At 41.9% G+C, this 24485-nt stretch overlaps 1 protein-coding gene across 1 annotated transcript in view; it reads left to right on the top strand.

Moving 5' to 3' along the window:
• The window catches only part of SIMC1 (SUMO interacting motifs containing 1), a 34313-nt gene that overhangs the window by 7907 nt on the left and 1921 nt on the right, over positions 1-24485 (top strand). Inside the window, exons 3-6 of the mRNA XM_058440386.1 lie at positions 1730-1882; positions 4084-4212; positions 16162-16318; positions 16504-16588. Of these exons, the coding sequence (XP_058296369.1) occupies positions 1730-1882; positions 4084-4212; positions 16162-16318; positions 16504-16588 (524 nt within the window). The remainder of the gene's footprint in view (positions 1-1729; positions 1883-4083; positions 4213-16161; positions 16319-16503; positions 16589-24485) is intronic.

Raw genomic sequence — 24485 nt, 5'->3', positions numbered from 1 at the left:
TAGTAGAAACAGGTTTTCACCATTTTGCCCAGGCTGGTCTCAAACTCTTGGACTCAAGCAATTTGCCCACCGCAGCTTCCCAAAGTGCTGGGATTACAAGAGTGAGCCACCATGCCTGGCCACCTCCTACGTATTTCAATTTGCCCCTCTTTCACCATCACTTCAGAGAAACCTGGTGATACCACTTGCAGAGCTTATTGAAGTTTTTTTTTTTTTTTTTTTTTTTTAAAGTAAATAGGATTAAATAGGATAGCTCTTCTCTGCTGCTGGCTTAGGATTCAGCTTTCTCAATTCCACTAAGTCAATTAAAATGTATTCCTTTGCCTAATTCATAGGCTTGGATTAAACATCATCTTAAAACATGGCACAGTGCCTTTATTTGCTCAGTTAACTGATTGCTTTTAATTTTGTAATCAGCATCTCTCAACCTACTCCCAAATCAAAGACTAAGCCCTTGACAATTACCTCACCCCTCATCCATCAGCCTGAGCAACATAGCCAGAACCCATCTCTACACCCCTCATCACCCACCTTGCACCCAAGTGATCATCATTCTGCGTGGTCATCATTTCATTTCTTTCCTTTCTATGTAGTTTTATTGCATATACATGTATTCCTGTAAAATATATTTTTTTACTTTAGTTCCTTCAGCTCTATATTAAAAGGTATCATGCTGTATGTAATCTATTGAGAATTTTTTCACTTACTATTTTATAGTACCAAGATTTGTCCATATTGTTGCCTGTCATTGTAGTTTATTCATATTGATATTCATATTCATATCCTTCATTTGCCTTCCACCTTTCAAAATTTCACTGCTATCACCCGGGAGGCGGAGCTTGCAGTGAACCGAGATCGCACCACTGCACTCCAGCCTGGCAACAGGGCGAGACTCCGTCTAAAAAAAAAAAAAAAAACTCACTGCTATCATCTTCTGTCCTCTTCTCTTCTTCCTTGTGGATATTTTTCAAAAGTTATTTATTATAATATTAGTGGGGTTTTAGGAGGAAACAAATTAGGTGTGTATATTCAATCTACTGTTTTTACTTAGGTTACCTAAGTGATCATTAAAAGTAGTTTTGACTATATGAGATATTTTTACCTTGTTAACTTGTAGATCCTCAGCCCTGTATAAAGTATGATTCCACTGCACACACTCTAAACCTTAGTTGTTAACATTAATAGGTGACAATAATATAGAGCTGGCAAGGACTTCTATGGTCATCCAGTCTAACTTTTCACTTGGTTTAGGAATGTTCCTGGTCAGGAAGGCACAGATAGTACTATTTTACCCTGAAGTTACCTTTGAATACTTATAACTCAAAGAAAAATGTTGATATTTTAGTTAGCTTTTTTTTTTTTTTGTAGAGCTGGGTTCTTGCTGTGTTGCTCAGGCTGGTCTCAAACTCCTGGTCTCAAAAGGTCCTCCCACCTCAGCCTCCCAAAGTGCTGGGATTACAAGCATCAGCCACCATGCCTGGCCTTTAGTTGACTTTTATAGCCTTACTGCAGTTAAATGTGATGTTTTTATTAGACTTGTTTAATTATTGAAAATAGCCAAAGGGCCCTTTTGTTGCCTATAGGGAAATCCAGGGATCTGGGGGCCCAGGTTAAGGCTGTAGTTCTGAGCACCATAAATACAACAGACATTGAAACCTTTTCTTTATTTATTTTTTTTTCTGCACAGGAAAAGAAAGAATAAACCTTTTCTTTCTTTTTTCCATTACAGGGATGTTATCAAGTGGCTGGTCAAAGCAGTAACTGAAGATGGATTGACTCAGCCCCCAAATGGAAATCGAACATCTTCAGGAACAGGAATCTTGAAGGCCGGCAGTAGCCACCCTTCTTCCCAGCCCAACCTGACAAAGAACACCAATCAGCTGTAAGGGGCAGGCAGTTATCTTTCCTGGGGCTCTTGGGGTTTAGTGTTTTAGAGGGAACAGCACCAATCCCTAAGAGCAGCTTCCCCCAAATTAGATCTTAGAACATAGGCTGATGCTTATTCAAGACTTAGTTTAACTAAAGGCTACATTTCTAATTTCAAAGGTAGAACAAAACCAGGTGCTTTCACCCCTAGAATGAATAGGACTTCACAAAGTGAATACGAAGTCACAACGCAGACACAAAACAAATGCTAGAGGACACTGCCCTTCACTTCCTGCATTTCAGGAGACAGTAAAGGGTTACAGCCCCTCATCACTTCAGATATCCGTTGCCATAGAGAAGGAGTGGTGTGTAGTGTGAGTTTTGTTAACCTCGAGTCCTCAAGGACCTGGGTTTCTTTCCCCAGGTCCCGGGAGAAAAATAGCAGTTCAGCCTGCAGGTTCCAACACAACAAGGCAGGTCTCATCACCGCAGACTGCACTGGAAAGAAATTCATGGCATTTCTTTTATGGAGTTGAGAGTGGCCTTGGCATTTTTTGAGACATGCCGGGATATTAGGGGCTGGGGCTACCCTTGCACAAATAACCCAGTATTCCATGTCAATCATATTGTTAAAAGCCAGTCACACTGGGCATTTCAAATATAACATTTGTGTCTGAATTCACAATGTTATATTATAATCTAGTTGCACCAACCTGATTTTTATGGAAGACCTACAAGTTTAAATTGTTTCCTAAATTATAAATAATTATAACTAATTTAGGAAACAATTTTATAGCTAAAGGAGAATGTTTTGGAACAATGAAGCATTTGGACAGATTGAGGAAGGCCCTAAAGTGGCATTCTCCCACACGGGCCACATACAGACCCAAGAGGGAGGTGGACACTGTTCCTTCAGTGGAAGCTAATATCATATAACAATCATCATAATAAATGTTTATAAATACATGTTAGTAGAAATAACAATAGGGTCCCCTAAAAGTCAATTTTGTTATGATCTTAACAACAATAATAAGTTGCTACCACTTATCACTAGAGAGTCCCTATCTGTGAGATATTTTATATAGCACTCACAACTTTACAAAATAGATATTATTGCTCACCCTTTTTATAGATGTGAACACTTGGACTCACGGCAATTTAGTAACTTGTTGAAGGTTGAACAGCTTATCATTGCAGAGACAGAATCTGAGGCCAGACCTGGTCTGGCCCACCTGTTGTGTTACTAGCTGCAGATTTTCTTAAAGTAAAGCCTTTCTTCTGTCACAGATAACACGTGTTGCCGGGCACGGTGGCTCACGCCTGTAATCCCAGCACTTTGGGAGGCCAAGGCAGGCAGATCATGAGGTCAGGAGATGGAGACCATCCTGGCTAACATGGTGAAACCCCGTCTCTACTAAAAAAAATACAAAAAAATAGCCGGGCATGGTGGCGGGCACCTGTAGTCCCAGCTACTCGGGAGGCTGAGGCAGGAGAATGGCATGAACCTGGGAGGCGGAGCTTGCAGTGAGCCGAGATTGTGCCACTGCACTCCAGCCTGGGCAACAGAGTGAGACTCCATCTCAAAAAATAAAAATTAAAATAATACGTGTTAGAAAAGGCTGATGTCAGGCCAGCCTCACCTTTCTGAGAGGTTGCCCAGACTCCTAATGCCACATCAGGCTGGCTGTCTCCCACAGTTAGATCTAATGGGAGAGAAGGTCAGGTTCCACCAGGGGAGGTTCTGAGACTGAACTTAGTAAGAAACTATTGTAAAGGAAACAGTAACAGGAGAAAACTGTATGACAAATACATATTTTCTCCCGTATCAAAGAAATTTAAATCATTTTAAGTCACTCCGGACCTGTTTCTTCATCTGCAAAATAGGGAAGTTATAGATTAGATGATCCTTATAGTTCTCTAGATCCTTAAGGTTGTGTGGTTCTATTTTTGAATTTAAAGGCAGCTTGCTTTTGCAGCTCAACCCCAGGTTCTGAGAGGTTCAGATAGTATGTTCTGGCAAAAGGGATTCAGGTAGGTGAAATTGCTAAATAAAAGCATGCTGATGGTTTGAGTAGTTTTCCCTGACCTTGTGTGTGCTTTATAAGATCCTTTAGTAGTCTCTACTCTCTACGTACACTGGTGGGGACCTCCTCCCAGCCACAGAGTGGCTCCATGCCGGATCCTCACACTCATCTGTGTCCTATGTTCTGGACTCAGGATTGTGTGCCAGCTTCAGAGGATGCTCTCCATAGCCGTAGAGGTGGACAGGACCCCCACCTGCAGCTCCAATAAAATTGCCGAGATGATGTTTGGGTTTGTGCTGGACATTCCTGAGAGGAGCCAGAGGTGAGTCTTAGTTTTGTTGGGGAGAGCAGTTTTTTTTTTAAAAAAAGAAAAAAAGCCTCTTGGAAATCATTTTTATTAAATTAGCTTTTCTGTCTATGCTACCTGTCAGGAACAGAATTTTACAATAGAAAATTCCAAACTAATTAAGATAGGAAGAAAATAGTAGAAGGATTATTCTTATGTCTTTGATTTTTGGAAAGGAGGGTCTCAGCTAATTATTATTATTTACAACTGAGATATAATTTCTTGGGAAGAGGCACAGTACCCTAAATGGAGCCTAAATTTTCTAACCTTATCAATTTGCCTAACAATTTTACTCTTCTTTCAATATTTAACTGTTAAGGCTGGGTGCAGTGACTCACGCCTGTAATCCCAGCACTTTGGGAGGACTAGGCGAGCAGATCACCTGAGGTCAGGAGTTCAAGACCAGCCTTGGCCAACATGGTGAAACCCTGTCTCTACTAAAAATACAAAAATTAGTTGGGCGTGGTGGTGCACACCTATAATCTCAGCTACTCAGGAGGCTGAGACACGAAAATCGCTTGAACCAGGAGGTGGAGGTTGCAGTGAGCTGAGATTGCTCCACTGCACTGCAGTGTGGGTGACAGAGTGAGACTCCATCTCAAAAAAAAAATAAAAATAAAGGCCAGCCATGGTGGCTTACACCTGTAATCCCAGCACTTTGGGAGACCAAGGCAGGCAGATCACGAGGTCAGGAGATAGAGACCATCCTGACTAACGCGATGAAACCCCGTCTCTACTGAAAATACAAAAACATTAGCCGGGTGTGGTGGCGGGCGCCTGTAGTCCCAGCTACTTGGGAGGCTGAGGCAGGAGAATGGCGTGAACCCTGGAGGCGGAGCTTGCAGCGAGCCGAGATTGCGCCACTGCACTCCAGCTTGGGCGACAGAGCGAGACTCCGTCTCAAAAAATAAATAAATAAGTAAATAAATAAATAAATAAATAAAAATATAAAAATGTAACTGTTAAGCCCTGCCTTCTTCTCTGATCTTTATCCATAGACCTGGCAGAAGTGTTCACTAAAGGCTTGGTGGGTGAATGAAATAGGTATATCCAATATTAGAGGAACTAGAGGTGACACAAGAATGAAGAGTTGTACCTGTAGAATGACCCCAGATAGTAAGAATTAGGAATTCAGTTTCCCTAAGCATGAATTAGTGAAGTATTTCATTAGGAAGGGATAAAGAAATGGTTTTTGGCTAAAAACAATGATTCCTTCCTTGAACCAGTAATTTTAAAATCCAGAGCAAGAAAAATAAACTAGAATGAATATGAATTCATGAACAATTGCTGGTACAGGAAATAAGTATAAGAGAGTCATTGTGTAGTGGTGACCCTTGGGGAAATTATGGTGTATGTTTGTCTTCAGTGCATCTCCACCAGCTCCATGCCTGCTTCCCATCCCCATCCCTAAACTCCCAGCTGACAATGAAGACAACTATTGTGCAGCTCTGGTTTCTTCTATTAGAAGAAAATGTTATGCCAAATAGTACTGGAATAGGACTTAATTAAAATGCTCTGGTAAGATGAAGACATTTACTGAGTCCCTACAATGTGCCAGTCATTGTCACATTAATTATCTCATTTGTTTTCTGTTGTTTTTTTTTTTCTTTTTCTTTATAATTTAGAAACAGGGTATTGCTATGTTGCCCAGGCTAGTTTTGAACTCCTGGACTCAAGCAGTCCTCCTGCCTCAGCCTCCTAAAGTTCTGGGATTACAGGCATGAGCCACTGCACCCAACCTTATTTATTTTTCTTATAATGTTATCCCTATTTATTTATTTATTTGTTTTGAGGCAGAGTCTCGCTCTGTCACCCAGGCTAGAGTACAGTAGTGAGATCTCAGCTCACTGCAATCTTTGCCTCCTGGGTTCAAGCGATTCTCCTGCCTTAGCCTCCCGAGTGGCTGGGATTACAGGTGCATGCCGCTACACCCAGCTAATTTGTGTATTTTTAGTAGAGGTGGGGTTTCACCATGTTAGCCAGGCTGGTTTCAAACTCCTGACCTCAGGTGATCTGCCCACCTCAGCCTCCCAAAGTGCTGGGATTACAGTCGTAAACCACTGCACCTGGCAATGTTATCTCTGTTTAATGAATAAGAAAAGCATTCAAAGAGGTGGAGTTAACTAGCCTAAGTTTATGTAGCTAATCAGGTTCAGAATCCAAATTTAAACCCAGGGCTGCTTAATCCCCAATTCAATATTCAAAGGAGGCAGTATGTTGTACTGGTCAGACAGAAGAAAGTGCACATGAATACCATGCTTGCTCTAACACTTTGTCAGGAGTATTTCATTTGGGTCCATCTCCTCTACTATTCATTCATATAAGCCCAGATGCTGGTAAGAAATGGGAAAGCTAAGGAATGGGTAACAAAAACAAATTAGGAATTAAAACAAACAAATATAATTTATACAAAACCTGGCCCTACTTTAAAATTCTCTCAGAAGGGGCAAATTGGCCACTCACTGAAATTATACTAAAAGATACTTTACTTGGCCTTTACGTTGATTTATTTTAATTTTCTAAAGATTATAATTTACATACAATTAAATTATGTAAACTAACTTGCATACCTACCATCCAGTGAGTCTTGACAAATGCATATACCTTCTTGACCTATCATTTTCCAATTGCTCATTAGTAGTGTATAGAAACCCTGCAACCTTAATAAATTAACTTATTCTAGTAGGATTTTTGTTTGTTTTCCTTAGGATTCTCTACATACACAATCACGTTGTCTAAAAATACACTTTAACTGTATCCTTCCCAATCTGTTTATACCTTTTGCTTGCTTTTTCTTGCCATATTGCATAGACTAGTATCTCCAGGAAAATGTTGGAGAAGCGGTGAGAGTAGACATTATTGCCCCATTCCTGATCTTAGGGTGAAAACATTCAGTTTTTGACTATTAAGTGTGACGTTAGCTATAAATGTTTCATAGGTGCCCTTTGTCAGATTGAGGGAGCTTCCTTCCATTTCTAGTTTATTATTTTTATGAAGAATAAGCATTGAAATTTGCCAAATATGTTGTCTCCATCTATTGAGATAATCATAGTTTTTCTTCTTTATTCTGTTGATGCGGTGTAATACACTGATTAATTTACTCACGTTAAACCAACTTTGCATTCCTGGAATAAAAACCCTACTTGGTTGTGATGTTATCCTTCTTATATATTGATGGATTCAAGTTGCTAATATTTTGCTAAGGGTTTTTGCATCGATGTTTACAAGGGATATTGACCTGTAATTTTATTTTCCTGTAATGTTTAATGTTTTCCATAATGTTTCCTTATGCATATTTAAAGAAAGATAAGTTGGCCAGGCTGGTCTTGAACTCCTGACCTCAGGTGATCCACCCACCTCAGCCTCCCAAAATGCTGGGATTACAGGCGTGAGCCACCAGGCCCAGCCTTCTATGAACTGAATTCTAAGATAAGTTTAAAAAGCAAAATACGAAAGTATTATATTAAATATACATATCTTTTTGTAAAAAATGATAAATTAAAAATATACATGATTCTGATCATTTGTTTAAAAAAGAAACAAAGTTAAGGTAAGCCACAGACTAATAAGATTGCTTACATGCAGAGAGTGGGTGGGAATGGGATAAAAAGGAGAAAAGGTACTGGGCTGGGTGGTAATGGTGGCAGTGGTGGTGGTGGTAAACACTTCCCTGAGTATGCCTTTTTGTGTGGCTATAAACACTTTTTAGAGTCATGTTAACCCGTTTATGCCTGAGGTTGAACATTTTTAGTGTGAAAAATCAGACCTTGGCAATGACCTTGAGCAGTAGGATACAAATAACTCTCACAAGCTTAGCGTTCCAATAATGGAACCCTGGGCATAAATTTAATGTTTTACATACCCCAAAAAAAAATCAAGTTCACGGGGTGCCAAAAATGGAATACAAACAGAAACAAGTTAACCTAACTGTACTTTAATAAAATAAAGGAGAGCTAGCATGGTGGCATGCACCCACAGTTCCAACTACTCAGGAGGCTCCGGTAGGAAGATCACTTGAGCACAGGAGTATGAGGCTGGCCTGGGCAACACAGCAAAATTCTGTTGGTAATTAATCAATAAAAATGGGGGAAGGGGTGGAGGGACAGGCCCAGGTAACTTTTTATTTTTATTTTATTTTAAATAATTGTAGATGCACATGAAATTGCAAAACCTATTCGAAGTACTGTGTATCCTTTACACTGTTTTCCCCCAGATACAAGGGGAACTATAACTATAGTACAATATCACAAATAGGAAATTTACATTGGTACAATCCCAGACTTTATTCAGTTCTACCCATTCTCATGCACTCATTTGTGTGAAGCTCTTTTTAGTTCTATTACATGTGTAGATTTTTGTGACCATCACCACAGTCAAGATGTATAACTGTTCTGGCCAGGTGCGGTGGCTCACGCCTGTAATCTCAACACTTTGGGAGGCCGAGGTGGGTGGATCACGAGGTCAGGAGATCGAGACCATCCTGGCTAACACAGTGAAACCCCGTCTCTTCTAAAAATCAAAAAATTAGTCAGGCGCGGTGGCAGGCGCCTGTACTCCTAGCTACTCGGGAGGCTGAGGCAGGAGAATGGCGTGAACCCTGGAGGTGGAGCTTGCAGTGAGCAGAGATAGAGGTAGTGCCACTGCAATCCAGCCTGGGTGAAAGAGTCCAGCCTGGGCGAAAGAGCAAGACTCCCTCTCAAAAAAAAAAAAAAAAAAGATGTATAACTGTTCCATCATCACAAGGATTCCTTGTTCTACCCTTTTATAGCCACAATCATCCATCCTCCCCAGCTACTGGCAAACACTGATCTGTTCTCTGTCTGTGTCAAAGTAACTTAAAACACAATATTTGGACTAAATGTCATAATGGTAAAGACAAAATGAACTGAACTCTAGTTAGTAGGTTTCTTTTTCGCAGAGATATAGATAAACAATTCAAAAACTATTTTATGTGTATTCTAGGATTAAACAAATAAATATATTGTGAATACTGAGAGCCGAGTTTCTCACTGTCAGAGAAAAGATTTACACATATGAAAAGGGGAAAGGATAGAATGAACCCTGTGGTACTGGATTGGAATTGGAGGTATCAGTATGAACTTGTGGTTTCTAATAAATATAGAGATAGGAATAAGATGTAGATGTGTGAGGGCTTATTTACGTATATTATATATACACATACGTATGTGTGTATTCATACATATGTTTCCTACCTCTGCCCACTGAGAAAGCATAGAAGCAATTATATCTTAGTAGCAGTGGAGCACACCTCATACCCAGATCTTTGTTTTTCAATTCCAGTTTACATGAAAGGGAACCAGGGCCAGGTGTGATGGCTCACGCCTGTAATCCCAGCACTTTGGGAGGCCGAGGTGGGCGGATCACTTGAGGTCAGGAGTTCGAGACCAGCCTGGCCAACATGGTGAAACCCTGTCTCTACTAAAAATAAAAAAATTAGCTGGGCGTGGTGGCATATGCCTGTTATCTCAGCTACTTGGGAGGCTGAGGCAGGAGAATCGCTTGAAACCAGGAGGTGGAGGTTGCAGTGAGCTGAGATTGCACCACTCCACTCCAGCCTGGGCAACAGAGCAAGTCTCCATCTACCACAAAAAAAAAAAAAAAAAAAAGAACCAGAATTCCTTGAAGAAATGACTAACTCCAGAACTGTGTTAGGTAAAGTACAAGATGAGCCTGGAACATCTTGTGCCACAAAGTAAGGAAATATTCAAAGACTATTCAGAACATGTAAAAAAAACACAGGAGTCAGCTTAAAGGGGATTTCAGTGACCAAATCTGGAATAATTTGAGCTCCAAAATGAATATTGACAGTAAAATAATATTATCTATTGAATAAAATAGGAATCTATGATTCCAGTGCTGATAGGAAGAAAGAGAAGGGACCCCCTTCCTTACAGTAAAAAGCCAACTAATAATGTTAGAAAAAATGATGAATTAGGCAGAAATACTGTTTGGCAACCATCATGATATTCAGACATGAATGGATACTAACATGGTGAAAGATTGTGGAGTAACAAGATAATTGCATGGTCTCTAAGTATGTTCCCATAAGATACTCATTTATTACAAAGGGAAAAATAGCAACTTTACAATGGAGACACTACCATAGTCAAGTGATCAAAGTTCACACCAACAATGGGACAAATTGATGTCATGTGCCTTTTTATACAAGGCATTGGGAATGACAAAACACCATTTTATCAGTACTGCCAAAAACGTATAACCTTCATCCATTCGTGGGAAAAGATCAGGCTAATGTCAAATGAGAGATGTTCCTTGAAAAAAACTGGCATGTGCTTTTCAAAAATGTCAGTATCCACTTTGGGAGGCCAAGGCGGGTGGATCACGAGGTCAGAAGATCATTACCATCCTGGCCAACACGGTGAAACCCCGTCTCTACTAAAAATACAAAAAATTAGCCGGGCATGGTGGCGGGCACCTGTAGTCCCAGCTACTCAGAGGCTGAGGCAGGAGAATGGCATGAACCCAGGAGGTGGAGCTTGCAGTGAGCCGAGATGGCACCACTGCACTCCAGCCTGGGTGACAGAGCGAGACTCCATCTAAAAAAATAAATAAATAAATAAAATAAAAAATTTAAAAAATGTCAATATCATGAAAGACAAAGCAATGTAAAGCAATTCTCCTGCCTCAGCCTTCCAAGTAGCTGGGATTACAGGTGCCCCCACCATGCCCTGCTAATTTTTATATTTTTAGTAAGGAAGGGGTTTCACCATGTTGGCCAAGCTGGTCTCGAACTGCTGTCTTCCAGTGATCTGCCCACCTTGGCCTCCCAAAGTGCTGGGATTGCAGGCATGAGCCACTGCACCCAGCCCTATGTCTGCAACTTACTCTCAGATAATTCAGAAAGAAAAACAGACAGACAGACAGATAAAGAAGTTGTGGTAGGCCAGATGCAGTTGGCTCATGCCTGTGATCCTAGCACTTTGGGACGCCAAGGCGGGCAAATCAACTGAGGTCAGGGGTTCAAGACCAGCTTGGCCAACGTGGTGAAACCCCATCTCTACTAAAAATACAAAAATTAGCCAGGTGTGGTGGCGGGCGCCTGTAATCCCAGCTACTCAGGAGGCTGAGGCAGGAGAATCGCTTGAACCCAGGAGGCCGAGGCTGTAGTGAGCCAAGATTGTGCCACTGCATTCCAGCCTGGGAGACAGAGCAAGACTCTGTCTAAAAAAACAAACAAACAAAAACTTTGCATTATTCTTGCAATTCAGTATGTCTGAAATTGTCAATATAAAAAGATAAGAAAAGAGGTTATGTTTATTGTAAACAGTATATAGTTGGCATTCATTGTTTTAGCCAGCTGAAAATTCCTGCTCTTTAATGGAAGTATTGGTTTTATACCTGTAATCTGACTATTTGTTTCCTGTTTGTTCTTTCCTCCTCTTCTGGCTTTTGGATTAATCGAAGATTTTCTATTATTCCATTTTATCTCTCCTGTTGGCTTTTAGTTCTCTTTTGTAGATTAAAATCTTTTTGTTTGTTTGTTTGCTTGTTTTTTGAGACAGAGTTTTGCTTTTGTTGCCTAGGCTGGAGTGCAATGGCGCAATCTCAGCTCACCGCAACCTCCACCTCCCCGGTTCAAGAGATTCTCCTGCCTCAGCCTCCCAAGTAGCTGGGATTACAGGCATGCGCCACCAGACCCGGCTAATTTTGCATTTTTAGTAGAGACAGGGTTTCTCCATGTTGGTCAGGCTAGTCTCGAGCTCCCGACCTCAGGTGATCCACCCGCCTCAGCCTCCCACAGTGCTGGGATTACAGGTGTGAGCCACCGCGCCTGGCCTTAGTTTATTTTTAGATTAAAATCTTATTTTGACATACTTGTAAATTCACATGCAATTTTAAGGAATGTTAAATAGTATTAGATAAATATTGTATTCAATATTACATATTATTGGATAAAAATAAATATAAACTTTATTCAATATTAAAATTATTAAAGAGTTCAGAGACAACCCAGATAATCTTTTTCCAATTTCCTCCAATGGTAATATATTACAAAACTATAGTACAGTATCACAACCAGGATATTGTGATTGACATAAGCCAAGATGTAGAACATTTCCATCACTTCAAGGATTGCTCTTCTTGCCTTTTTATAGCCACACCCACTTCCCTCCCATCCCAACCCCTTTAACCCCTGTCAACCATTAATCTGTTTTCCATTCTTTATATTTGTGTCATTTCAAGAATGTGATATAAATGGCCCAGGCACAGTGGCTCACGCCTATAATCCCAGCACTTTGGGAGGCCAAGGTGGGCAGATCACTTGATGTCAGGAGTACAAGATCAGCCCGGCCAACACGGCAAAACCCCATCTCTCCTAAAAATACAAAAATTAGCCTGGCGTCGTGGCACACACCTGTAATCCCAGCTACTTGGGAGGCGGAGGCAGGAGAATCACTTGAACACGGGAGGCAGAGGTTGCAGTGAGCTAAGATTGCACCACTGCACTCCAGCCTGGGCGACGGAGCAAGACTCCATCTCAAACATAAAAAGAAAAAGAATGATATAAATGGAATCATTTGGTATATAACCTTTTGGGACTGGCTTTTTTCACTCAGCATAATTCCCTGGTGATTCATCCAGGTTGTGGGGTTTTTTTGGTGTTTTGTTTTGTTTTGTTTGAGACAGGGTCTCACTCTGTTGCCCAGACTGGAGTCCAGTGGTGCAATCTAAGTTCACCGCAACCTCTGCCTCCCAGGCTCAAGTGATTCTCCTGTCTCACCCTCCCAAGTAGCTGAGATGACAGGTGCCCACCACCACACCCAGCTAATTTTTGTATTTTTAGTAGAGACAGGGTTTCACTGTGTTGGCCAGGCTGGTCTTGAACTCCTGACCTTAGTTGATTCCCCCACCTTGACCTCCCAAAGTGCTAGGATTACAGGTGTGAGCCACCACACCTGGCCTAAATATAGATTTTTAATATTTTTTTTTTGCCCCAACCTCTCATCTTCTGGGAATCTAAGTGTACATATAGATCTGTTCCACAGATCACGGAGGCTCTGTTTTTTCTATTGCTGTTTAGTTTCATTTATTTTGTTTTCTCTCGCTCTCTCTCTCAATAGTCTTTAAAATCCATTTTTTTAATTCCCCCAGTGCCAAATCTGCTGTTAAGTCTATTATTGTATTTTTTGGAACTAGAGTTAACATTTGGTTCCTTTTTATTCTTTTTGCTGCAAGTCTTCATCTAGTCACTCATTATGTACATCTTAATTTACTTGCTTGCTTTTGAAAATCTTGAACATATTTATAATAGTTGTCTAAAAGCCCCTCGCTACTAATTCCAACTTGTATGTCACCTCTTGGTCTGTTTCTATGGACATTTGCTCCTGGTTATGAATTACATGTTCCTGCTTTTTTTACTTGTCTGGTAATTTTTATTGTGTCCTGGATATTGTGGGCACTACATTGTTGAGAGTCTGGATTTTGCTCTCTTTCTCTAAAGAGTATTGACTTTTATTCTGGCAGGCAGTTAATTTGCTGGCAGATTAGCTTTTTCCTGTTGTGGCTTGTTTCTAGGATTTGTGAGGATGGTTCCACAGCAGCCCTTATTAAGGAGCTACATTCTTGAGGCTTAGTCTTTCTGCGGTCTCAACTGAATTTCCAGGATATTCAGTGAGATCTCTCCACACTGACTCCTTGACACACCAGTATCTTTCAGCACTCTGAGATCTCCAGAACTCCCAGCCAGCTTGCAGCCCCCCAGTAGCTGTTCTCCACCAGGCTTTTGGGGCTTCCCCCTACACATGTGCCAGCAGGTTCCCTTACAACATTTCCTGAGCACCCTATTCTCTGACACGAATTCTAGACACCTCAGCTGTCCTAAACTCCAGCCTCTGTTTTGTCTGCCCAAGAAGCCCACTCTCTTCTATTTTGGACCCACACCTTCCTCTGCCTTCATTAGAAAGTGCCCCCAGCAAGAAATCTGGAGTAGATGAAGTTTACCACCTTTTGTTTCCCTTCTCTCAAGAATCACAGTCCTGCAGGGCACAGTGGCTCATGCCTATAATCCTAGCATTTTGGGAGGCAGTGGGGGTGGATCACCTGAGGTCAGGAGTTCGAGACCAGCCTGGCCAACATGGTGAAACATGTCTCTACTAAAAATACAAAAATTAGCTGGGCATGGTGGTGGGTGCCTATAATCCCAGCTGCTCAAGAGGCTGAGGTAGGAGAATTGCTTGCCTGGGGGATGGGGCTGGAGGTTGCAGTGAACTGAGATCAGGCCACTTCACTCCAGCCTGGGCAAAAGAACGAAACTCTGTCTCAAAAAAATAAATAAATAAATAAAGAATCACAGTCCTTTGTAGTAAGTTTTCCAATGCCTGAAAATGGTTGTTTTCTATATTTCCTCTGGTTTTATCATTGATTATGACAGAAAGGAAAGTCTAACACCAGTTACTGTGTTGAGGCTGGATCTAGATGTTGGCCTTTCTTTGTATCTTTTTTTTTTTTTTTTTTTTTTAGATTGGGTCTCGCTCTGTTGCCCAGGCTGGATTGCAGTGGTGCAGTCTCGGCTCACTGCAACCTCTGCCTCGCAGGTTCAAGCGATTCTCCTGCCTCGGCGTCCCGAGTAGCTGGGACTACAGGTGCACGCCACCACGCCTGGCTAATTTTTTGTATTTTAGTAGAGACAGGGTATCACCATTGTTGCCCAGGCTGGTCTCGAACTCCTGAGCTCAGGCAATCCATCTGCCTCGGCCTCCCAAAGTGCTAAGATTACAGGCGTGAGCCACCGTGCCCGGCCTTGTTTTTAAATTTTTAATTTGAATTGCTATAGGTAATTCTATCTACAGTTCTTACTGTGTTCAATATATTGAAATTATGTCCTTGTCCTTTGTAGATCTCTGAGTTTATCATCTGCAGATTATAAAGCAAGCCCTGGCATAAAAATTAGAAGAGAAAATAGTTTTAAATAAAAAAATATTATGGCCAGGCACAGTGGCTCGTGCCTGTAATCCCAACACTTTGGGAGGCCAGGGTGGGAAGATTGCTTGAGCCCAGGAGTTTGAGGCCAGCCCTGACAACATAGTGAGACCCCATCTCTACAAAAAAAATAATAATTAGCCAGCGACAGTGGCACACTCCTGTAGTTCCAGCTACTTGGGAGGCTGAGGTCAGAGGATCACTTTGAACCTAAGAGATTGAGGCTGCAGTGTGTGATGATCACACCACTGCACTCCAGCCTGGATGACAGAGTGAGACATGTCAGAAAGGTGAGGGTGGGGTGAGGGATGAAGGGAAGAAGAGGGAGGGAGGCAGGGAGGGGGAGAGAGAGAGAGAGAGAGAATAGAAAGAGAAAGAAAGAGAGAAATACCTCCTGCGTTGAGCCTTTTTTGCCCTCCTAGACCACTCTCACCAGTGCCTCTGCCTCCATAGGAAGGCCACTTCCAGTCCCCAAATGTGCTCTCTTCTGTGTATCTCTGGAGCACCACTAGCACTTTGCACACAAGTACACTTGCCCTGCACTGTTTTAAGTTCCTTTTGCATACCCCTTGCCCCTGTTCAACTATCAGCTTTTTGAGAGTGGTTCCTTCTTTTATTTATCTTAATATTTCTTGTTGTGCCAAATAGTATTTGGTACATCATAGGCATTCAGAAATATTCTCATGATTAATTTTCACAGTTACAACGTGTAGTAATTATTTTTCATGTGTCCTAAACTTGTCTTTGTCAAATGTGAAAGACTTTTTCCTCATTCTAGCAGTTGCTAATCCAACAAACCCATTTCTACCCTGTCCACAGGTTTTGTGATTTTGTGGGCGTCCATGGTCTTCCTTCTTAACTGTCTTTTTTAGGACAAATGTTGTACAGTCAGAGTGAATTGTGGCTTATGTTCTTTGAAGCATAGTTGTGATGATTAACTCCCTCTTCCTCTTCTCCACACAGGGAGATGTTCTTTACTACCATGGAAAGCCACCTTCTGCGCTGCAAAGTGTTAGAAATCATATTCCTCCACAGCTGTGAGACACCCACCCGCCTGCCTCTGTCTCTGGCCCAGGCCCTCTACTTTCTAAATAATTCTACGTCACTGCTCAAGTGTCAGGTACATTTTTTCCTGCCCAATTTCAGGCCTAGAGCACCTTTCTTTGCTCTAGGCCCGAACCCTTCCCATAGGATTTTAGCTTAAAACACAACTGTTTGAGCATTCTGTAAAGGTGAATTGAAAACTGTACAAAAATTTTAACCGGGGAAGGCATTTATTATCAATCCATTTTACTATCTTTGCAGTCAGATAAAAGCCAGTGGCAGACTTGGGACGAACTGGTTGAACATCTGCAGTTTCTGTTGTCCAGTTATCAACATGTTTTAAGAGGTAAGGAGCATTTGTTCACAAGTGGAGTTGTGGGAGGTCTCAATGGACATTTGTATTAATCATAACTGCACAGGAGATTCTAATTTGTTGACATCGTTCCTTGGTTGTATGTAACTTATTGTAAAGGATAAGAAATGACATAGCCGGAGTCACCACTGTGAAAAGAATTCACATGTTTTTGTTATGGCCAACAATACATGGTCCTCATAGTTGTAAGGTTGTGTAGGTAAGCAGAAGTCATCAGAACCTCCAGCCTGGCCAACGTGGTGAAACCCTGTCTCTACTAAAAATACAAAAATTAGCCAGGCGTGGTGGTACATGCCTGTACTCCCAGCTACTCAGGAGGTTGAAGCAGGAGACTCGTTTGAACCCGGGAGGCAGAGGTTGCAGTGAGCCAAGATCATGCCACTGCATTCCAGCCTGGGCAACAGAGTGAGACCGTGTCTCAAGGGGGAAAAAGAAGTCATCAGAACCTGAGAAGGACTCAGGGATGACCTGAAGACCCCTGGCATCCTCCCTTGGCCTGTCACTGCAGCATCTTTGCTCACTGACTGTGGACATTGTAAACATTGTAAACATCTGTCAATACAATGGAAGTACAGAGCAAATCAGGAGCAAGGTGAACATGTACATCTTGCAGAAGATGTAAGGTACCCCAAGTCTGTGAAAGTGGCTCTTCAGAGCTGCTCAGGTCACAGGTGAAGCCAGTGACCAATGACGATGTAAGAGAGTTAGACCAGGTAACCCTCAGAAGGTAAATGTTGACCAGGATAATGATGGAATAGCTGCTTCAAATGAGAATGATTTTATTAGCCAAGGATTAATGAGGCCTGTGGGAAAACTGAAGAACTGATGAATTATTAATTACTAGAGGAAAAATAATAACTTGCTAGGGGAGAAACCTGGCATTCTTCCTGGATGTGATTGACGGAGAAGGATGCATCATCATGTATGTAATGTTCTTGCCAAAAGTTCATGACCTGGATCCAATGGCAGGACACTTCAGACAAAACCAGATTGAGTGACCTTTTATAAAATAACTGACCTGTACTTTTTTAAAGTGCCAGTGTTTTAAAAACAAAGACAGACTGAGATACTCTTCCACATTTAAAAGAAACTAAAGCACATAAATACTACATACAATTCATGACCCCAGGCTGGATCCTGAACAGGAGAAAAGAAGTCATAAATGGGGAGACAAGAGTTTTCCAGAAAGAAGGAACAGCATGTCCTAGAGCCTTGAGGCAAGAAGTTGCTTAGTGTGAGTCTAAGGAACATAGAACAAACTAGCAGGGCAAGGCTGTAGTACGTTGTTCGGACAATTGGTAAAACTTTAATAGATTAGATAACAGTATTGTGTCCATATTAAATTCTCTATTTTTGATAATCATACTGGATTATGATAGTAAATGTCCTTGGCCTTCGGAAATCCATACTGAAGTATTGAGGGGTAGAGGGGCACAGTGTCTGCAACTTATTCCCAAATAGTGAGGGAAAAAAGTATACAAGTGAAATGCACCTGCCCATGATCATATTGAGGTTTATTTTAACTCAGTAATGGCACTTGGGAAAGTAAGATAGCTCTCAGACCCTCTCAGGCCAGGAATTGAGAAAGCGGTTGTAGAGACTTTAAAAAAAAAAAAAAAAAAAAAGTACTGGATTTAAGACAGAAAGTCTGAGTTTAAATCCAAACTTCACCATTTACTCCGTGTTGGGCAGCTAACTATGTCTCTAGGCCTCGGTTTCTTCCTTCTATAGAATGGGGATGATAGTATGTAACTTGCAAGGATTATTAATGAGTGCAAAAAGTAATGTGTTTAATGTTCCTTGAATCTGTCTTCCTGTGTCCCTGGGCAGAGGTAGGTTAAGGGTCTTCTCTGTGTTTCAGACTGTTGTAACTAACACTTAAAAGAGTACATTGTCAGCCAGCCATGGTGGCCCACGCCTGTAATCCCAGCACTTTGGTAGGCCGAGGCGGGCGAATCCCAAAGTCAGGAGTTTGAGGCCAGCCTGACCAATATGGTGAAACCCTGTCTCTACTAAAAATACAAAAAATTAGCTGGGCGTAGTGGCGGGGTCTTGTAATCCCAGCTACTCAGGAGGCTGAGGCAGGAGAATCATTTGAACCTGGGAGGCGGAGGTTGCAGTGAGTCAAGATCTCACCACTGCACTCCAGCCCTGGCGACAGAGTGAGAATCTCTCAAAAAAAAAAAAATAAAAGAGTATGTTGTCCAGTCTATGCATGACATGTGGTTGTGCAGTTTGTGCATTTGTAGCACCCTCAAAGAAAGTTGCATGTCCTTCTCCGAACAAAGACCCGAAGGCAAGTTCCATGTGTTCTTAGCCTCAGTGAGGCTTATGTAATTGTTTTGGAGATTACCAGAAAGGTTAATATTAAACAGCTTGTTTTAAAGTTCACCTTTAACATTTCTTGTTCCTTTCTATGTTGATTCCCAGGGAATACACTATCATGGGCAATAATGACTTAAGGTGGAAACGGAATCCACTTTTATTACAGAATATTTTTTATGTTTTGATAAGAGAAAGGCCTCAGACCAGTATCTATTGACCAAGAATAAATGGGGTGCGTTGCAGTTGCTGTTTCATCCTTAAATGTTCGTTCCAGCTTCGTTGGGGTCCAAGAGTTAGGAAGGAGGAAAATTAGCACTCGTAGCTTGAAAACATTGTCCTGCAAAGAACACAGCCGAATGGTACCCTGCAATAGTCAGCGTCCTTGTCAGTCAGTAAGCATCTTACTGTGAGGGCCCCTTTGTCATCTCTGCCTTCTGCGAGTGGTCTGTGGATGTTGTTGAGGGCATTTTGAGATCAGTCTGAGTTGTCTAGCTCCACTAGTTGTCTAGCTGCAAGAGTGGGAGAAGAAGGGAAGGGATTAGAGAGCCCAAGCTTTCCTTTTGTTTAGGGGAACAACTCTCAGCATGGAGGAAGAAAGGAAAAGAGATTAGGTAAATTCACCTGCACTGGTTTATATAATCCAAAAACCTTGTGAAGGTATCACCCCCTGTTACAGATGGGAAAACAAAGGCTGAGAGAAAAGCAAATGCAGAGCTAGGATTCAAACAGGTCTGTCAGAGACGTGGATTCTGGGCTGTCAGTTGAGCTCATGTTCTTGTTCTTTGGCCGAGAGAATCAGTCCCCCCACCCCAGTTGCATAGCCGTGTGGCTCAAGTTTCAGCCTCAGCAAAATTACAAAGTGCTGCCTGTCATGGAGTTTATGAGTATGAATTCTAGGGATTTGGAAATATAATATTTCAATGAACAAATGCATGCTTTTCCTGAATCCTGCTCATCTGGCCAGCATAGCTTACAGAAGTCAGTCACAGTCATTCTGAGGACAGTCACACACACGGTCTCCCTGCAAGGAGCCCTGTCCACGGATGGGGAAAAGCAGAAGCAGGTAGGATCGGTTCAATTCATATATTTATCCAGGCAACAGATATCTACTGAATGTCCTCTCTGTCCTCTGTGCTCACTGGGAAAACCTTAATGAATAAGACCAGCGTGGCCTCTGCCCTCATAGAGCTTACTGTTTAGTGGAGAGATTGATCCTAAATGAATAATCACACAAGCAACCTATAGTTACATAAAGTAAATGCTATGAAGGAAGTACAAGTGCACAAAATCTGTTTTTGGAGGGACCCAGGAAGGCCTGCCTGAAGAAGTGATAACCTCATCTAAGACATTAAGTAGGCGGGGCGTGAGGGCTCACCCCTGTAATCCTAACACTTTGGGATGCTGAGGTGGATGGATCACCTGAGGTCAGGAGTTCAAGACCAGCCTGGCCAACATGGCAAAACCCCATCTCTACTAAAAATACAAAAATTAGCCGGGCATGGTGGTGGGTGCCTGTAATCCCAGCTACTTGGGAGGCTGAGACAGGAGAATCGGTTGACCCCGGGAGGCAGAGGTTGCAGTGAGCTGAGATCGTGCCACTGCACTCCAGCCTGGGCGGCAGAGCAAGACCCCATCTCAAAAAAAAATAAAAATAAAAGACATGAAGTAATGGTGTTAGCCAGGCAAATGGGGAGACAAGAGTTTTCCAGAAAGAAGGAACTGAATGTCCAAGGGCCTTGAGGCAAAAAGATGCTTAGTGAGTCCAAGGAACATAGAACAAGCTAGCAGAGCAAGGATGTAGTGAGTAAGGGGAGAATAACACTAAATGAGACTAGAATAGTCCACGGGGGAGGTTGTGAAGGGCCATCTTGGCCATGCTGAGGAAATTCAGCTGGTTCCAACAACAGAGTGAAGCCATCAAAGTGGTTGGTTCCAAGTAACGGAGTGTCATGATCAGATCTGCAAATTTAAAGGCCACTCTACCTGATGTGTAGCGAATCATTTGGCAGAGGGCCAGAGGGGCCAGGGGAGGGATAATGGTGACAAGGGTGTGGCAAGGACAGAAGGACAGTGGAGAAGGCAGTGGATGGGACAGAAGCACTTTGAAGATAACTTTGACAGGGCTTAAGTGACTGAGTCTGAGGGGTGACTCCCAGGGTTCTGCCATTACTGACATGGAGAAAGATCTGCAAGAAAGATCAAGAGCTCAGGTTTGACGTATTAGGTAGGAGATTCCTATGGTGATGATGATGATGATGATGAAGAAGAAGAAGAAGAAATAATAGCTAACTCTTGTATTGATCCAAAACTACTAACAATACTGTCAGCTGAAATATCTTGAGCCAGGCATTATGGCTCAAACCCTTTTCAATGCTAAATGTCCTCATACAGTAATCAGCAACCTCTGACATAACTCTCATCCCTACCGAAGCATAAAATCCAAGGCCTTGCTGACTAGACCAGCAGGGCTGAAGTCCACCAGCCAGGGTTTCCTCCCCCATAGACAATGCTGAGATGGGCACTGCTAACATTTGCTTCTTTAACTTTCCTGCATGATTTAGTAAACTCTGAATTCTTCTTGCTTGCCCTCTAAGTGTCCTCTGTCCCACCCTATTCAGTCAACTTTTTTTCCACTTTTTTCAAAATCATTTTTACATTTTTCAGAGTGGCACATGCCTTAAGAAAATCAAAGTCTACAAAAAGGCTCTTTTCTTCCTAAGACTGTTCTTAACAAGTCTCAAATGAAACAGCTCATATTTCCCTGTTTACAACCCTCTAAGTCTATAGATACCCTGTTTGCTCTCAAAGGCCAAACTCTACATTATTATTATTATTATTTATTTTTTTTTTTTGAGACGGAGTCTTTCTCTGTCCCCCAGGCTGGAGTGCAGTGGCGCGATCTCGGCTCACTGCAAGCTCCGCCTCCCGGGTTCACGCCATTCTCCTGCCTCAGCCTCCCGAGTAGCTGGGACTACAGGTGCCCGCCAACACGCCCGGCTAATTTTTTGTATTTTTTTTTAGTAGAGACGGGGTTTCACCGTGTTGGCCAGGATGGTCTCGATCTCCTGACCTTGTGATCCGCCCGCCTCGGCCTCCCAAAGTGCTGGGATTACAGGCTTGAGCCACCGCGCCCGGCCCAAACTCCACATTATAATGTGGCCTACCCTACCTTCCAATCTCATCTAGTACTTGTCTCCCTTTTATTACTCTGATTTTTTTAAGTTTCTCAATTTTTAAAGTCATTACCTTACGTTAGCTGAAACAGTTTAAGTATCAAATGTAATTTTCATTGCCTTCCATGGATGCCATTAACATGTGGTACCAGTGCTTCCACCCAGTTCCAGAGGCTGGGAAGTCCAAGGTATAGGGGCTGCACCCGGGAAGGACTTCTTGCTGCGTCTTACCATGGCAGAAGGCTTCCTACCCTGATTTTCTGTCTCATTCTCAAAGCATGCTTTTCCTCAGGGCATTTGCTATTGCTGTTCTCCATGGACTGCTTTTCCCTTTGAGCTTTGCATGGTTGCCTCCTCATCCGTCAATACTCAGCTCACAGACGCTCCCTGGCTAGAGTGCGCTGCTTCCCTTATTCCCCTCAGTGTTACTGTTTATCACAGCGTCTGATTTATTTATTTGATTGCATTTGCCACAAACTATAATCAATATTGTTGACTAACTTATTGTCAGGCTTCCTGCAACTAGAATATCAGTCCACAAGGACTGGGCCCAAGGCTGTAAATTCCACTGTGTCCCCAGACTCTAGCCAGTTCCTGATATGCACTAGGTGCTCAGTAAATGTGTGCTGTTTGAATGTTGAAAGGGCCTTGCACTTCCATCTCGAGGCAGCTTTGTCTCCTGTGTTTCCAGACTTTTTGAACATGCTGTTGTATACTTATTGTACTTCTTCACAGATTACAGACTTTAGTTTTGAGAGATTTTACTTTTCCGTCATTTCATCTGAAGGTTGAGAAAAAGCATATTGAATGTATTACTTGAAAATGTAACCTGATAAACCGCTTAAAATGTAAGCTGACATACCGCTTAAAATGATTTGTTCTGTGTCCTAAATCTGGATACAGTGTAGCTCAATCCTTTTAATAACTGTTAGTGAAAGTGCCATCATCCCCGTTTGATAAATGAGGAGACTGAGAAATGATGGTGTATTATGTGCAACTGGAAGTCTTCAAGTCCCCAGAACTGTCTCAATACATTTGCCTAATGTGACTTTGTGCTCATTTGCCTCAATTCCACACACTTCTAGAATCTATTGGGGCTGGCCTGTAGATTTGGGATGAGATACCTTTATAACTTTTTGTTTTCCTGAGTATTTTCATTTTTAGACTTACGGAAAAGCTGAAAGAATAGTACAACGAACGCTCATATATATATACCGTTTACGCTGATTCATTAGCTGCTAAGATTTTGACACATTTGGTTTACCTATTGATCCATGTATATACCATTTTTTCTGAAACAGTTGATAAGTGCGCCATCATAATTCTATTGCTTAAGTACTTCAGCATGTTCAGCATGTATCTCCTAAGCGTAAGGATATTGTACTTCATACCACTATGCATTATCACACTCACGAAACTTGTTTTCTTTTTTTGTTTTTTTTTGTTTTGTTTTTTTGAGACGGAGTCTAGCTCTGTCGTCCACGCTGGAGTGCAGTGGTGTGATCTTGGCTCACTACAACCTCCGCCTCCGGGGTTCAAGCAATTCTCCCACCCTCAGCCTTCCGAGTAGCTGGGATTACAGGCACGCACCACCATGCCATGTTGGCCAGGCTGGTCTTGAACTTTTGGCTTCAAGTGATCCACCCACCTAGGCCTCCCAAAGTACTGGGATAACAGGCGTGAGCCACCACACCCAGCCAGCAACTTGAGTTTATGATTCTCTTTTCTTATATGGTCTTTATCTGATTTTGAAATAAAGAGTAAAGCAGCTTTTCCTCTTTTCTAGAACAATTTATTTGTTAAAAGGATTATTTGTTCTTTGAAGTCTTGGTAAAACTCACTGTAAAACCTGATACGCCTAAAGCTTTTGTCTTTGGATAAGGTCTTTAATTACCAATTTATTTATAGATATTTATCTGTTCATACTTAATTTATTTTCACAATTTTGACATTTTATATTTTCTAAAAACCATCTATTTTTATTTTTTATTTTTTTATTTTTTTATTTTTTGTTTGTTTTGTTTTTGTTTGTTTGTTTGTTTGTTTTTTTATTATACTTTAGGGTTTTAGGGTACATGTGCACAATGTGCAGGTTTGTTACATATGTATCCATGTGCCATGTTGATTTCCTGCACCCATTAACTCGTCATTTAGCATTAGGTGTATCTCCTAATGCTGTCCCTCCCCCCTCCCCCCAATTTTTTTGTATTTTTAGTAGAGACAGGGTTTCATCATGTTGGCCAGGCTGGTCTGAAACTCCTGACCTCAGGTGATCTGCCCGCCTCCGCCTCCCAAAGTGCTAGGATGACAGGCATGAGCCACCACAGCCTGCCATGAAACTTGTTCTTGATAGAATATTATCTAATAGTGTC

The sequence above is a fragment of the Hylobates moloch genome, unplaced genomic scaffold, assembly GCF_009828535.3.
Source record: "Hylobates moloch isolate HMO894 unplaced genomic scaffold, HMol_V3 SCAFFOLD_6, whole genome shotgun sequence".
Classification (NCBI taxonomy): domain Eukaryota; kingdom Metazoa; phylum Chordata; class Mammalia; order Primates; family Hylobatidae; genus Hylobates; species Hylobates moloch.
Note: the sequence above shows the minus strand (reverse complement) of the source record. Positions and strands in the feature narration are given on the sequence as shown.